The 16,819-nt window shown below is 44.8% G+C and overlaps 3 protein-coding genes across 4 annotated transcripts in view; 2 read left to right on the top strand and 1 right to left on the bottom strand.

Moving 5' to 3' along the window:
• ESPL1 (extra spindle pole bodies like 1, separase) overlaps positions 1-2,980 on the bottom strand; it is a 43,732-nt gene extending 40,752 nt beyond the window's left edge. Inside the window, exons 1-2 of one of the 2 annotated variants that reach the window (XM_083427179.1) lie at positions 2,791-2,980; positions 1,188-1,276 (exon numbers count right to left, since the gene is read on the bottom strand). In XM_083427179.1, the coding sequence (XP_083283305.1) occupies positions 1,188-1,268 (81 nt within the window). In that variant the 5' untranslated portion in view covers positions 1,269-1,276; positions 2,791-2,980. Of the gene's footprint in view, positions 1-1,187; positions 1,277-2,560; positions 2,755-2,790 lie in introns of those variants that run through there. The other variant, XM_083427180.1, reaches the window with a different exon arrangement.
• Positions 1-16,819, top strand: part of CSAD (cysteine sulfinic acid decarboxylase) — a 742,174-nt gene that overhangs the window by 298,718 nt on the left and 426,637 nt on the right. The window lies entirely within an intron of this gene.
• LOC310671663 (pseudouridine-5'-phosphatase-like) lies at positions 4,211-5,205 on the top strand. Its single transcript, XM_083428047.1, has one exon. The coding sequence runs from the start codon at positions 4,406-4,408 to the stop codon at positions 5,099-5,101; it is 696 nt and encodes a 231-aa protein (XP_083284173.1). The 5' UTR covers positions 4,211-4,405; the 3' UTR covers positions 5,102-5,205.

Genomic DNA, 16,819 nt, shown 5'->3' with positions numbered 1-16,819 from the left:
ATCCAGAGTCCCTTTTGAGCATTGTGAGATTTGGTATTTCTTTTCCCAGCACAGCCCTACGTTCAACACAGGAAGGCTGTTAGAACACCCCATGCAAGTCACCACCAGGAACCGTATCAGCTAAAAAACAGCCATGTCAACTTAAGTAATGGTCAGTTAAAGGTTTCCAAAAAGCTCACAAGCTATTTATCCCCCAATAACTGGTATTCATATTCAGATATACTGTGCCTAATTCTCGAGGATTTGGAAAGATTGTGGAAGAAAGGGGTCAAGTTCACCGCATGTACTGTTTTAAAGAAAAATATAATGAAAATGATGTACAGATGGTATTTGACTCCTGTAAAATTAGCAAAGATATATCCTAATTGTGACCATATATGTTAGAAATGTAAAGAAAAGGAAGGAACCTTTTATCATATGTGGTGGACCTGTCCCAAGGTGAAAGACTTTGGGAAAAGATTTATAATGAACTGAAAAAAATGTTGAAATATACATTTATAAAGAAACCAGAGGCCTTCTTGGAATAACAGGTTTGGAATTGCCCAAGAAAGATGTTAAATTATTTTTGTATGCCACAACTGCTGCTTGTATTTTGTTAGCTAAAAAGTGGAAAACCCAAGAATTACCAACGATAGAAGAATGGCAGATGAAGATGATGGATTTTTCGGAGCTAGCCAACCTAACAGGAAGAGTCCACGACCAGAAGGAGGAGGAATATCAGGAACAGTGGATTAAATTTAATGATAACTTAGTTAAATATCTTAAGTTAAATTAACTGAAAACAGCTTGCAGATGCTTAATTGGCTTAGGATTTTATTTATGTTAAGTGATGAGTAAATATGTTTAATTTCATAATGTGAAGATCTAAGGATGTTAATGTTTAAGTTAAATTTTATAAGAACTGTGATTTGGAAAACCGTTAAAAGGATATGCAATGAAATCCAGCCAAGGGGAAGCGAGGAAGTCACTTAACAATATTAATAAGTGTAATTTTCAATAAGGCTATGATTTATGTTTGTTTGTCTTATGTGTTTGTTTATAATGTTGTGAAAACCAATTAAAAAAAAATAGGAAAAAAATATATACTGTGTCTAATTCTCGGGATTCCATTTACCCATCATGGCGAACAATAGCCATATAACCCTCTTTCAAAAGCCATTCTTTATCAACACATTTAGCAGCATTACCTTCAACTCAGACAACAAAGTCAGAGTTTCTTGGGAAGTGCTGGTCCGCGCCACAAAATCCACGTCTTTGAGGAACTTCATCTTGCATCCTGCAGAAAGTAAGAATACAAATAAAATTACCAGCCTATACACAGAGCTAAGCCAGATCTCTCTCTCTCTCTCTCATTTAGCCTGGTCCTATATCCCTCATCAGTGGGACGCGGGTGGTGCTGTGGGTAAAACTTCAGCGCCTAGGACTTGCCAATCGCATGGTCGGCGGTTCGAATCCCCGCAGCGGGGTGCGCTCCCGTCGTTCAGTCCCAGCGCCTGTCAACCTAGCAGTTCGAAAGCACCCCCGGGTGCAAGTAGATAAATAGGGACCGCTTACCAGCGGGAAGGTAAACGGCGTTCTGTGTGCTGCGCTGGCTCGCCAGATGCAGCTTGTCACGCTGGCCACGTGACCCGGAAGTGTCTGCGGACAGCGCTGGCTCCCGGCCTCTAGAGTGAGATGAGCGCCCAACCCTAGAGTCTGTCAAGACTGGCCCGTACGGGCAGGGGTACCTTTACCTCCCTCATCCCTACCTTGTTACAGTACAAAATCGTTAGTGTCACAGAATTGGAAGGGACCCTGAGGCTCATCTAGTCCAACCCCCTGCAATGCAAGAATCTTTGAGTCACATCTCCTATCTTGGTGCTTAAACAGCAATAATTTACACCTGAAAAAATGGGCTGCTACTGGTGGCAACTGTGTGTTGGCATAGAAAACCATAAAATAGGAAGTCCCAACTAGACCAGAGCTTACTGAGCTCAAGAAATGCTTCCATATCTGGACTGCTACACACACAAACACCCCTTGAGTCTCTCACTGTTGCGTGCATGCCAATTCCTCTCGCTACATATGGAGCATATGAAGAGCCTGGCTGCTAGGTCATTTAAAAGAGGTAATTGATTGGGTTGCCAAGCCACTTTTCATTCAAATGAACCTCTAAGCAGTTTACGAACAATAAACAAGAACAAACAGCAATAAATTAATGACAACAACATAACAGAACATCACAAACACAGCACAATAATAATAATAATCTGTTATTTATACCCCGCCCATCTGGCTGAGTTTCCCCAGCCACTCTGGGCGGCTACTCATATAACTCATACAACTCATATAAAACAACTGACAAATAATTAAACAATCTACAAAACGCTATTAACGAAGCAGCAATAAAGAAAACAGGCTAAACCTCGCAATTACATTGGAAGCCGTGCTATATCCTTAACGAATCGAGACGGCATTTATAGTCTATTGGGGGCAGGGAAGGACGCCTTGAAGGGCACCTTTTACCTCAATGCAACCCATGCGCTTCAAGCCACCAAACGCCTCCCAAGCCCGCCAGTACCTAAACCGAATTCCGCCCTGAGGGGCGTTCACACTGGCTCCCCAAAAAACACCCCACAACCCTCTTCCCAGGCCGGGCTCGGACTCCATCACCTTTCGGGATAGAAAAGCGGTTCGGTTTTTAGATATATTCTATATATTCTCTGCCACTATAGAAAGGACTCGGCTCGGATTCGGATTGCGCCGTGTAGACGCGCACCCCCCCCCACACACACACTCCCAGTATCTTACCCCCAGTCTCCCGACGACCCCTCGAAGTCGGCGGGGCCGCTTCCCTAACCGGCAGCCGCGCGAGGCAAACAAGCGAGCGAGCCCGCAAGCGGAACCGCGCCCCGCGCGCTCCCCGTTCAAATCGGCGCCCGCGGCCAATCCCCGTCGCCGCCTTGCAAGCCCCGCCTTTCCCGGGCTGCGCTTCCCCGCTGCGGAAACAGCGTAGCGCCTCGTGGGATTCGCTGCAAGCGAGCCCTACCTCCGGAATCCATTGCCGCTTTGCATAGGATCGCGTGTGTTATTGCTGCGGCCAATGATGGGCTACGGCAAAGTCCCATTGCCCATGGATTTGAACTTTCGAGAGGAGATTCCGACTAAACTTTCTGACAGGAAGAGTGGAACGGTGGAGGTTTTAAAGCAGAGGTTGGATGGGTGGCCATCTGTCACGTTTGCTTTAATTGAGATTTATGCATCTCAGGGGGTTGGACTAGATGACTCTGGGGGTCCCTTCCAACTCTTCAGTTCTCTGATTTCCTTCCGCGCGTGAAAGGGATCGGATCCTCGGCTCACCGTTCTTGCAGAAAGCTGGCGAAGTGGGTCTTGGTCGGTTTTTGATGTATATTTTTAATCCTTGTTGGAAGCCGCCCAGAGTGGCTGGGGAAACCCAGCCAGATGGGCGGGGTACAAATAATAAATTATTATTATCATTTTGCTCGGTGTTGCAGATTTTTGGTACTTTCGCGTGCATTTATTGGGAGGACAGGACATGGGCGTAGCTAGGATTTTTGTTAGGAAGGGCAGGCTTTTGTTTTGGGGAGGGCAAAACCTCAGATTTGTATTGATTTTGATAGATTGGGGGCAGCTGCGCACCTGACCCCCGGCTACGCCCATTGGGGAGGAGACTTTTTTTTTTTTACAGGGGAAACTGGACTGGACGTGCTCTTCTGGTGAACCGGCCGCCTCTCGCTTATGCATCCTGAGCATTTGCCATTATTTACCCAGGAGTAAGCCGCACCGATTTCAAGGCGTCTTACTCCCAAGCAAGTGTCGCAGTAAAGGGGGAAGACCAAAGCCAATCGACAGTGCAGAAACAAATCACCCCAAATGTTGCCCTGTGCAGAATAAACGGATTGAAGTCCGTAGGGCTGGGCTTGGGCAACCTCTCGCCTTCTGGACTACCAATTCCCATCAGTCCCAGTTTGCATAGCAGCTGGGAGTCCAGTAGCCTGGATGCCCATAGGCTCTCCAGCCCTGCAGGGAGACCTGCACGCACAGGGTCGCGGTGGTCAAGAGATCGAGAGCCGCCGCTCTTTTGCACCACGGGCTCCCCTGATATTGTTTCACCGCCAGCTTTTTTCGCTGCGATTGCTGCAAGCAGCCCACGGACGCCGTCGGTTCCCTAAGTGGGGAACAGCTTTCAGAGGGGAAGTTGCGACAGTCAGAGCCAAAGGTGCTGCTGCTGCTGCTGCCGCCACCTTAAAATACGACATAGAATTGTGGGTGCAGTTTGCAGAGCGAGGGTGAAATCATAGAAGCTGTCCGGGCAACGGCAGCGCGCGCGGGCGCGCAGCCGGCTTACCTACCCAGCGGCTTTGCTCGACGGTTGTTGAGCTGCAACTGGTCGGAGGTCGACCTGATGGCCACCAGCTCCAAACCTCTCCAGCCCGTCACTCACGTCATTTTTGACCTGGATGGCACCCTTCTGAATACCGAAACCATTTACACCGAAGTGATAAATGATGTGTGCAGCCGCTACGGTAAACAGTTCACTTGGGAGGTGAAATCTTCCATCATGGGCAGAAGGGAAGCCGAAGCAGTGGTGATGATTCAAAAGGCCCTGGACCTCCCCATAAGCCCAGACCAACTCATGGAAGAAAGTAAGAAGAAGAAGAAAGAGTTGTTCCCCAAATCCGAGTTTTTGCCGGGCACAGAAAAACTCATCCGCCATTTGCATCAGCACAAGATACCCATCGCTGTGGCCAGTAGCTCCATTAAAGAGGCCTTTGACATGAAAACAGTCCACCACCAGGCCATATTTCAATTATTTCACCATATTGTGCTGGGAGATCACCCAGAAGTGAAGGCTGGCAAGCCAGCACCTGATATTTTTCTGGTCTGCGCAAGGAAATTTGACCCTCCGGCCCCTCCAGAAAAGTGCCTCGTGTTTGAAGATGCGCCCAACGGGGTCAAGTCAGGTGTAAGTGCCGGCATGCAAGTGGTCATGGTTCCGGATGAACAGCTGGCGAAAGAGTTAACCAAGGAAGCAACCCTGGTCCTCCGCTCCATGAGTGACTTCAAGCCAGAAATGTTCGGCTTGCCAAAATTTCAATAAGGGACACGGTTTCATGTTGACTGCGTTAATCTTGCCATATTGGAGAAAATTGCAAACTCCTTATTTTTTATTATTAAAAGGCTCACCAGCCATATTATAAGTTACAGTCTCCATTTCTGCCAGCTCATTTATTGAAATCCGTGAATGCTAGAGAGAAAAAAATGGGCCGTGCATGCTATGCCCTTCTTAGCAGTTGACTTCTAAAAGTCCAATTTTTGGCAGTAACCCCCGCCCTTCCAAAGAGATTTGACCCTGAATTGCAGAGCCACTTGGGGAATACCAGACTGGGTGGAAAGGGGGCAGGGGGAATCCTTGGGTGGGAATGCAAACATTTTTCAAAGCTCACCTACTGTGTTAATAATAATAATAATTTTTATTTATACCCCGCCCTCCCCAGCCAAGGCCGGGCTCAGGGCGGCTAACAAGCAATAATAAAAACAAGTTGAATGAATGCAACTTAAGAACAAGATTAAAATACAACATTAAAATATTGAAACATTAAAATATTAAAATGCAGCCTCATCACAGGAGGAGAAAGGAAAAAGAAAAAAGAAAGAGGGGGAGGGAATCAAATTGGCTCCAAGCCAAAGGCCAGGCAGACCAACTCTGTCTTACAGGCCCTGCGGAAAGAAATCAGATCCTGCAGGGCCCTGGTCTCATGAGGCAGAGCGTTCCACCAGGCCGGAGCCAGAGTTGAAAAGGCCCTGGCTCTGGTTGAAGCCAATCTAACTTCCTTAGGGCCTGGGACCACTAGGGTGTTGCTATTTATGGACCTTGATGCTCTCCATGGGGCATACCAGGAGAGGCGGTCCCGTAAGTACGAGGGTCCTAGGCCGTGAAGAGCTTTAAAGGTCAAAACCAGCACCTTAAATCTGACCCTGTACTCCACCGGGAGCCAGTGCAGCTGGAAAAGCACTGGGTGAATATGCTCCCATGGCAGAGACCTCGTGAGGAGCCTCGCTGCAGCATTCTGCACTCGCTGGAGTTCTGGGACTATGATGCCTTGTTTATCTTTCCACATTTTGCAAATATCTGCCTTCTGGTTTTATTTACTCGTTTTTTTATTGCATTTGTCTCACACCTTTATTAGCTTAAGTGAGCATATGTGATTCTCCCATTCTCTAGAGATGGTGGACTGGGCCACAGTCAGCTAGCTCTTTGCATGAACTGGGAATTTGAACCTGGGTCACCCAATGCTCTAGTCTCAACTCCCAGCCACTCCAAACATATAAAACTCTGCCTTCTGGATTGAAAGGGAGATGGCCCAAAGTAGAAAACGTTATTCTGCCACCAAAGTCTCATTTGTCTCAAGGATTGTTGCCCAACTAACTCTATACATTAAAAACCTGAACTTGGCCTTGTTTGTGTTTACAGAAGTACAGGTTTTTAAAAGTAATTTATAAGTAGTACGCTGTTTAGACATCTCTGCCTCCAGTTTACATCTTTATGTTTATGAAGGACTACTCAGAATGTAACTAGAAATTTATAAATTTAAACTGAACCCTTCCTCCTGCAGCATGATCTTAATCTAATAATAATAATTTTATTATTTATACCCCACTCATCTGGCTGGGTTTCCCCAGCCACTCGGGGCAGCTTCCAGCACACATAAAAACATAATAAAACATCAAACACTAAAACCTTCCTGATACAGAGCTGCCTTCTGATGTCTTCTAAAAGTTGTGTCATTCTTTATCTCCTTGACATCTGATGGGAGGGTGTTCCACAGGGTGGGTGCCACTACCGAGAAGGCCCTCTGCCTGGTTCCCTTTAACTTCACTTCTCACAGCGACGGAACTGCCAGAAAGCACTCAGAGCTGGATTTCAGTGTCCGGGCTAAATTATGGGGGTAGATTAGATGGCCCTTTTTGTTAGAAAAGTAAAAAATACTGCACCAGGACATTGCAGTAGCTACTGGGTGGTTGGGTATTACAGGGATTCTGCAGCGAGATAAAATAGCTCATTGGATGAAGAGCAGGTCCCAGAGAAAACCCTTTCTATCCACAGACTTGTACCTACTCATCCTTTTAGTTGGTATAACATCTCTGCCAATAACCATTATTTTTGACATTTCTCCCACCAGTGCCAAAAAAGGCAACTTGCAGGAGTGCTGCAAACTTACCTTTAGATACACCTTTTACCGCACACACTTTGCAGGCTAGAAGTAGAATTACCACCTAATTCTTTCACAGGAACGGTGGCATTTACGGGTGTTGTTGTTTTTTATTACGTAGAGACTTCTATACCTTATGTGGAAAGACGACCAGCCCTATGAGGCAGATTGAGACAGCTGCCACAAGCCACACTGACTTGGGGTGTTACGAAAGGACAGGAAATGATTATTTTTACTCCCAGGAAGAGTGGGGGAGGCACTTGTGGGGTTTTCTGTCTCAAGTGTTAAAGTAATGAGGTTGTTGGGAACACAATACCATTTTGATCCCCAGCATCTCTAGGTAATAATAATAATAATAATAATAATAATTTTTATTTATACCCCGCCCTCCCCAGCCAAGGCCGGGCTCAGGGTGGCTAACAAACAATAATAAAAACAAGTTGAATGAATACAACTTAAAACCAAGATTAAAATACAACATTAAAATACTGAAACATTAAAATATTAAAATGCAGCCTCATCACAGGAGGAGAAGGAAAAAGAAAGAGGAGGAGGGAATCAAATTGGCTCCAAGCCAAAGGCCGGGCGGAACAACTCTGTCTTACAGGCCCTGCGGAAAGAAATCAGATCCTGTAGGGCCCTGGTCTCATGAGGCAGAGCGTTCCACCAGGCCGGAGCCAGTGTTGAGAAGGCCCTGGCTCTGGTTGAGGCTAATCTAACTTCCTTAGGGCCCTGGACCACTAGGGTGTTGCTATTTATGGACCTTGAGGCTCTCCATGGGGCATACCGGGAGAGGCGGTCCCGTAGGTAGGGCCTAAAGTGCCACCCTCAGTCAGTGTGGACAATACTGAGCTAAATGAACCAGTCTAAGTAATAAGGCACTTTTCTGTGTTGGAATATCTACTAGGGCAGATTGACACCATACATTTAAAGCACATGACTTACCCCATCGAATCCTTGGAACTGTAGTTTCCCCTCACAGAACTGCAACTCCCAGTGCCCCCCCAAACTACAATTCCCAGGACTCTTTGCGGGGAGGTCATGAGATTTGAATGTGTGTTGAATGTCCTTCAAATTAATGTGTTGGATCTGCCCTCAAGAGAGCTTCCTAACTTCCAGCACAGACAGAGGGGAAACTAAGGCTTGTCGCCTCTGTAAAATCTGTAGCATATAAAGTGCACTGGAAGAATTGTATAAGCAAGAGAAATAATTTGGGAATGTGGGTGGATTAATGCCTAAGGGTACTTTTGAAGGGACGCGGGTGGCGCTGTGGGTAAAACCTCAGTGCCTAGGACTTGCTGATCGTATGGTCAGCGGTTTGAATCCCCGTGGTGGGGTGAGCTCCTGTCGTTCGGTCCCAGCTCCTGCCCACCTAGCAGTTCGAAAGCACCCTTAAGTGCAAGTAGATAAATAGGTACCGCTTTATAGCGGGAAGGTAAACGGCATTCCGTGTGCTGTGCTGGCTCGCCAGATGCAGCTTCGTCACGCTGGCCACGTGACCCGGAAGTGTCTCCGGACAGCGCTGGCTCCCGGCCTCTTAAGTGAGATGAGCGCACAACCCTAGAGTCGGACACGACTGGCCCGTACGGGCAGGGGTACCTTTACCTTTTTACTTTTGCACCTGAAGCAAAACCTCTTCCCTTTAACAAGGGCTCACAACTGGAGATTGATAGCAGGAAAATGGCACACCCAATAGAATCAGCTGCCTAAAGCAACTACTCAATATTACTTTTATATTTTTGTATTTATTAGATTTATATACCGCACTTCATCATAAGATCTCAGGGTCACATTGAAAGTATGAAGGGCCACCTGGAAGGTTCTGTGTCATTTCACCTTCAAGGGAGAACCACAAACACATAAGCACCTTTCATAGGCATCACAAATGCACAATACAACCATGCACCAGCATTCGAGCATTTATTTAATTCTGAATTAGAGATAGCCCAGCGCAATTTTCAGTCTGCGGTGGCAAATGTATGGGTGTGACGAACCCTCCAAAACAAATACCACCTGCACTAAGTTAGGTTGATAATTCTGGGCTGAAAGTAGGAACGGTCCAACAGGTTTGTCAAGTATGACTGCTCTTGCAACCCTCTCTGTACACAAGATGATAATTGGGCAGGGGTACTGCAAAGAAGGGATGCGGGTGGCACTGTGGGTTAAACCACAGAGCCTAGGGCTTGCCGATCAGAAGGTCGGCGGTTCGAATCCCCGCGACGGGGTGAGCTCCTGTTGCTCGGTCCCTGCTCCTGCCAACCTAGGAGTTCAAAAGCATGTCAAAGTGCAAGTAGATAAATAGGTACCGCTCCAGCGGGAAGGTAAATGGCGTTTCCATGCGCTGCTCTGGTTCGCCAGAAGCGGCTTAGTCCTGCTGGCCACATGACCCGGAAGCTGCACGCCGGCTCCCTCGGCCAATAAAGCGAGATATTATTCCAAGATGCAACCTGCCTAGAGACACGTCTTGCAAACTTTTGTAACCCAGACAAGAGGATCAAAGCCTTCTGAAGGACCCTGAATGGGGTGGGGTGTGTTCATGGATTCCCTTACCCTTCTGCCATAACTCTAGCAAACATTATGCTACCGAAATGGTTATCATCTGGCAACATGTACAGTGGTGCCTCGCAAGACGAAAAGAATCCGTTCCGCGAGTCTCTTCGTCTAGCGGTTTTTTCGTCTTGCGAAGCAAGCCCATTAGCGGATTACCGCTATTAGCGCTATTAGCAGTTTAAGGGCTATTAACGGCTATTAAAGGCTTAAGGGATTAGCGGATTAGCTGCTAAAAGGCTATTAGCAGCTTAGCGCTTTAGAAAAAGGGGTTGGGGAGCGAAAAAAACCCTCAAGAATCGCAAGACATTTTCGTCTTGCGAAGCAAGCCCATAGAGAAATTCGTCCTGCGAAGCGCATTGAAAAACGGAAAACCCTTTCGTCTAGCGGGTTTTCCGTCTTGCGAGGCATTCGTCTTGCGGGGCACCACTGTACATGGTACGTTTCCACCACATTCTGATGTGGCAAAAAGTGATAAACCGCCCAGAGATTGACTAGGAGATGCACATCATTCCTTCTGCCCTCCTGGGTACAAAAGCAGGAAGGGAAATCAAGGCTTACACATCTGTTCACATGGTAATCATGAATTAGCAAGAGAAATTTTTCAGTAACAAGTAGAACTGTCATATGTTTTTGAAGAAACCAGAGTCATTCCTGTTGGGAATGGTGGGAGAAGACATTGACAAGAATGACCAGAAACCGTTCTTATACACAACAACGGCGGCGATGTTATTGCTGGCTCAGGTATGGAAACAGCAAAAATTGCCTACAATAGAAGAATGGCAGTACAAGGTTATGGAGTACGCAGAAATAGCCAAATTAACAGCAAATATTCGACATCAGGGGGATGAAACATATCAAAAAGAATGGGGAAAATTTATGTTATATATAGAGATGATGTGAAATAGGGAAACCAATAGAATTAAAATAATATCTCATAACGGAAAAATACAAGAAATTTACTGGATAATAATATCAAAATGAATTAAAAATGTATATTAGGATTATTATTGAACAATATTTGTAAATGAATATAGACAGACAGCAAGAATTTGTATATATAGAAAGATTTATTTGTTTACGGACATTTAATGGAAAAAATGAAGAATTACAATCTTGTGGAAAACGGACAAAGACAATGCGAAAAGTCAAAGAGGACACAAAAAAAGCCAGAAGAAGGAAGGAGGGAAGTCAGCTCCAGAGAGCAAGAACAAATGTGAAATATAACGTATGTGTATGTACAGTATGTAACTAAAAATTCAAATAAGATCATCTGAAAAAAACACACAAAACAAGTAGAACTGTCAGCCCGTGAAAAAGATCAATTAAATCTCCACATAACCGCATTATTCTGATGAAAGCAAGCATGATTGGTTTTCTTTAGGTGACACATCTGCATGGCAGAGGAGGCACCATTTTAGAAAGAGCATTTCCTCCTGTGGGAGAGAGGGTGCTGTACAAGCGCCACAAATGCCTTTTCTGAAATGTTCCCAATGACTGTGGTTTTTATAATTTATTTACTTTAGTAAGCTGCAATAATCTGCACCGTAAATCGGAGCTGGCTTTGAAAACAAGATTTTATCAATTAATGAACGACATGTTGCAACGACACTTTGCATTGTGTAAGGGAATGAGTCACTCACGGAGGAGAGGTTTTAAACCGGGGTGGGGAACCTGTGGTCCTCCAGATGTTGTTGTACAACAAAGCACATCATTCTAGCCGCTGGCTATGCTGGCTTGGGGCTGAAGGGAGCTGGGAGTCTGGTTACCCAGCCCTGCTTTCAACAAAGCACTAAATCAGGCTTCAACCTCAGCCTTCCATATGTTTTTTTTAGACTACAATTCCCATCATCCCTGACCACTGGTCCTGCTAGCTAGGGATCATGGGAGTTGTAGGCCAAAAACACCTGGAGGGCCGGGGTTGAGGAAGCCTGCACTAAATGGAACCTTTGTGTCAAGAGGCAGACTGCCTGAGGATCAGGTGCATCTGATAGGAGTTTTCTGCCCAGCCATTGCTGGGAACAGAATTCTGGACCACATGAACCTTTGGTCTATGATTCTAAATCATAGTCTGGGAAAAGAATGCTACTGGCTGCAAGCCCTACCTGCGATCATCATCTGAGGCTGTTATTTGTGTGCCTCCTCCACAAGAGGTCCAGAGGGTGGCAACATGAGAACGGGCCCTTTCTGCAGGGTCTCCGTTTGTGGAATAATCTCCCCAAGGAGGCGCGCATTCCTCTTCAACCAGGCCTTGGGCTGATTAATATTGTATGCCATTTTAAATGTGTGTGTAGGAGTAGATGGGAGGTTATGTGTTTGTTTTATGTTTGTTCTTATGTATTTTGTTTTTATCTCTTTCTCTTTTTTTGCTGTGAACCTGAGATCTTTGGATGAAGGGTGGTATGCAAATTTAATAATAAAGTAAACAATAAATTAATACCCACACTTTACTTGCTGGGTAGTGTCTTGTACTGGTCATTAACAACTCTTACCACACCTCCACCTTTTTTAGTCTGAGCTTCTGTTACTATGAAAACATTTTCATGCTGTCTTTCCAAGTGTCCAGAGTGGCTGACACCCAAAGACTCAGCAGACGCTCATATTCATTTGTTACAGCATGAAAAACTTGAAACGAAAGCAAAAAGGTAGTAATCAGAAATTATTTTTCATTACTGTGCAGTCAAACAATGCCCAACTGCAGAAAAAAAGTAAAATACTCCAAGAAAGATTTGCAAAAGATCCTGACACCAGATAAGGAATTCAAAATATTCCAGCTGCTAAACCAGGGATGGGGAACCTGTGGCTCTTCAGATATAAGTTTTCCTTCTGCCAGCAGCCCCCTTCCCAATGTCCCTTCAATAAACTCTCAATGCCTTCTCTGAGGCATGAGAAGACCCTGTGAGATATGAGAAGTAAAAACTGACTGCCTCTGTTGCTTTGTGCCTCTGCTGGTCTTGGCCAAGGCTGAAAGCACCTTCATATCAGCCTGGATAAGCTCATTTGGTTAGAGCATGGGGCTGATAACGCCAAGGTTGCAAGTTCGATTCCCGTATGGGATAGCTACGTATTCCTGCATTGCAGAGGGTCGGACTAAGAGAGTCTGTGTACTGGTCCAGTAAGCGCTTCCGCTGCGCCACCAGCAACAGCTTTCTTTGCAGAGTATTAATTAAGTCCAGTGCAGAGATTCTTGTTGCAGTACAAGCTCCAAAGTCTCAGCAGCAAAAAAAAACGACACAGGGAAGCCTGTCTTTCCAAAGACAGGTTTATTGCAGAAAGATAACAGAAACACCTCCGGAGCTTTCACACATTTTGCTTCACGTCCAGCACTCCCACAACAGGCAGAGAAAACAAACACTCTTTATATACTGAGCAACTTAACAACTTAACGAGCTTGACTACTTAAAGTCACATGACATTGCTAATTTGCCAGCGTCTTAGGTTTCACACCCTAACACCCCCTCTCGCTGGCAATACAAAAACAAAAAATTACTTCAGACCCATTTCTTCACAAAAGTTTTCATGCCGCTGAAACCCAAGCGGTTTTGTAAAACCATCAGCTTGATTTTCATGACTGGGACAGTAATTTAATTTAACAATTCCTGTTTTTACAGTTTGACAAACATTTTGAAAGCGGATATCCAAATGTTTTGTACGACCTTTAAACTGCCCATTTTGTGCTAACTTAAGACACGGTTGATTATCACCCCATACAGTGATTGGAGTGATGGCCTTTTCATACATCTCTTGTGCCAAGCATTTGTAAAATTCTAGATCTCTACATAACTCAGATAAGGCACAGAACTCAGCTTCTGTTGACGACAAAGCAATCAGGTTCTGTTTCTTGGATCTCCACCCAATCAGAGAGTTACCAAATTTTATTACACAGCCAGACACTGATTTTCTATCCTTTAAATTTGCCCAATCACTATCTGCCCAACAAGTAATCTGTGCTTGTCCTTCCGAAGATAATTCAAGGCAAAAATCTTTGGTGTATTGTAAATATCTTAATACTCTTTGAATTCCTTTCCATGCATTTACACTAGGTTTTGAAGCTTCTCTGCTGAGTAAGTTAACAGCGTAAGCAATATCTGGTCTACTCCATTGCGAAAGATGAAGTAAGCTTCCCAGTGCTGACTGAAAGATTTCAGCACGCTTGAATTCAGCACTATCCTTGAACTCATTGTCTTTTACAAAACCCATTTCCATTGGTGTTCTAACACCTGCACACTCTGTCATGCCAAACTTTTTCAAACATTTGCAATATCTTGCCTTTTTGATTCAGTAGAAAACTGCCATTTTTGGTCCTATCTATCTGAACACCAAGATAGACCTTCACATCACCACCTACAACTTACTGCCTTGGTACTTTCTGGCAGTTTGGTGATGGAAAACACCCCCAGTTCTTTCATAGAATTCAACTCCTTTTGCATGGCCTCACGCCACCTACTGGCCTCCTCCTGGGGTAATTGCTCAACCTCCTCAAAACTCTCAGGTTCGCAATTTGCCAAACCAGCCCAAACACTAATAGCTTGGTACCTTTCAGGAGGTTTACCTTTGTTGGCACGCTTGGAACGCCTTGGCAGTTCCTGCGATGTTCCTTCAGTTTCCCCCTCTGACTCAGAATCACTAGTCGTCACCTGTTTGTCACTAGTAGTCACCTGTTTGTCACTAGTAGTTGAAGAACTTTCTGATTCTGACTTTACACGTCTCTCTTGCTGTACAGGTGAACTTTTAGAGCTAGAAGATTCTGACTTTACAGACTTGGGTGAACTAGACGATTTCTCACCCTCGTCCTCAGACTCAAATTCCTCAGCCTGTTCTGGAACTAATACCTGCCCTGGGGCCTGAGTTTCATTGTTACTGTCCACCACATCAAATAGTATGTCAGGATTTCCATGAATTTTATTCCAACCATCCTGTTCACAAAATTCCGCACTTCTGCTGATTGTGATTTTCGTTTGATTGCCTTCTACATTCACAAATCTCCAACCTTTTGTGTTTGCTTGATAACCACAGAAAAACATTTCTTTAGACCTAGGATCGCCTTTCCTACGTTGTGCCCTAGGCACCAGCACATAAGCACGACATCCAAAAACTCTTAGATGATCAATTTTTGGTTTTTCCCCAAATAGCATGAAGTAAGGAGTGTTGCCTACTGTGCTATTGTACACTCTGTTAAAAGTATAATTCGCATACAGTGCAGCCTCAGCCCAAAAACTCTGTGGAAGTCCAGAATCAAACAGCAAAGCAGCAATGGCTTCCTGTAATGTTCGAAATTTTCTTTCGGCAACTGCATTCTCCTGTGGTGAATAGGGATTGGTAAGTCTATGAACTATACCTTTCCTTTTTAACCACGTCTCCAGCGTGTGGTTCACATATTCCCCACCACGATCTGATTGTATTTTACGTACCCTGGTGTCAAATTTACATTCAACTTCTTCAATCCAATCCATCAGGATGGAAGCTGCTTGTGATTTTTCTTTCAGAAAGAAAACCCAACTAGCTCTTGAAAAATCATCCACCAAAATTTGCATAAATCTCGCACCTCCAAGCGATTTGACTGGCATAGGGCCACACACGTCTGTGTGCACAAGTTCAAAGGGTTTCTTGCTTACTCTATCAGATCTAGGATAGTTACATGTCTTAACCTTAGCATGTTTACAAGCACAACAATCCAGAAAATTTGGACAGGGTTTAACGTTACACTCCTCAGCTAAATCTGGCATCTTGCTTACATACTTAAAGCATATATGAGCTAACCTTCTGTGTAGTAGATGTACACAACCTGTATGAGGAGCCTTATTTACACACTTAGCTTGCGCTTCACCTGTTGAACATCTACCTGCTGCTAACTGCTCTTCATCCAAAACAAAAAGCCCATCCTCACAGGGAATTTTAACTAGCTCCTTCCCCTGTTTTGAAATGGTGCACACATCATTTTCAAACTCAACCTTAAAACCACTTTTTACCAGGCATGACACACTCAAAAGTGCATTCTTCATTCCTGGAAGAACAAAAACAGGAAGGTTAGTTTGCAAACAGTTAACATAAATTGTGCCTTTAAGGTTCATTTCTCGTTTACTATTGTCTGCTATAGTCACGGTTTTTGCAACTGGCAATGTCTTGCAGTTCATCAAGCTGCCACTAGATGTCGCTGGAACTAAACTGTGACTTGCTCCACTGTCAATTATCCACTTCAAGGTTTGTTGGCTCCTTTTAGGACTCTGTTGTGCTGCCATTGCAGATAGTCCCTTATCAGCACCTGCTCCCCCTCTGGATCGTTGATTCTTGTAGTTCTCACATCGTCTTCCCCTGTAGCTCCGGAAACTGGCCTTGGACTGTTGAAATTCCTGTTGCTTTTCTGGACACTTTGCTATCAAATGAAACCTGCTGCCACATCGAAAACATGACTTGCTGGCCATAGCAGACACTTGTGAGGCTTCCTTACAGCTCTGCCCGCTAGTTCCCTCATGCTGGGAATTATCTGAACATCCAACCCATGGGGTATTTGAATTATCAATACGTTTTCGATGATGTTGATATTCTTGCTCACACAATCTACCAGTCACATAATTCATATTCAGCTGGTCCTCTGGCAAAACTTGTAAAGTTAGTACTAAGTTTTCAAACCCTGCATGCAGGCTGCTAAGCAGAGTATAAACTTTAATATTTTCAGGAAAATTCACACCTAGAGATGACAGTCGGTTGAAATACTCAGTCATCTGTGACGTGTGTTCAACCACACTATCCCCTGGCTTCAGTTTCAACTCATACAAAGCACGTATAATGTTCACCTTCTCTCCGGGCGTGGCTCTATGGTGAATTCGCCTAAGAGCTTCCCAAATTTCAAATGCAGACCTTAAATTTTCCACATGAGGTAATTGGGAATCGTCTATCGATACCATCAACATGCATCTAGCTTTAGTGTCCATTTTATCATGTTCCCTGTTCTGAGCATGTGCAGCAGCCTGTTGCTCTGCTGTGGCATCTGCTGCAACAGCCACAAACGGCTTTCGCCTCTGGACATAGTCAGCCCACACTTCTTTGGCTTCCAACCA

This window comes from Podarcis tiliguerta (assembly GCF_965153285.1).
Source record: "Podarcis tiliguerta genome assembly, chromosome: 2".
Lineage (NCBI taxonomy): Eukaryota > Metazoa > Chordata > Lepidosauria > Squamata > Lacertidae > Podarcis > Podarcis tiliguerta.
Note: the sequence above shows the minus strand (reverse complement) of the source record. Positions and strands in the feature narration are given on the sequence as shown.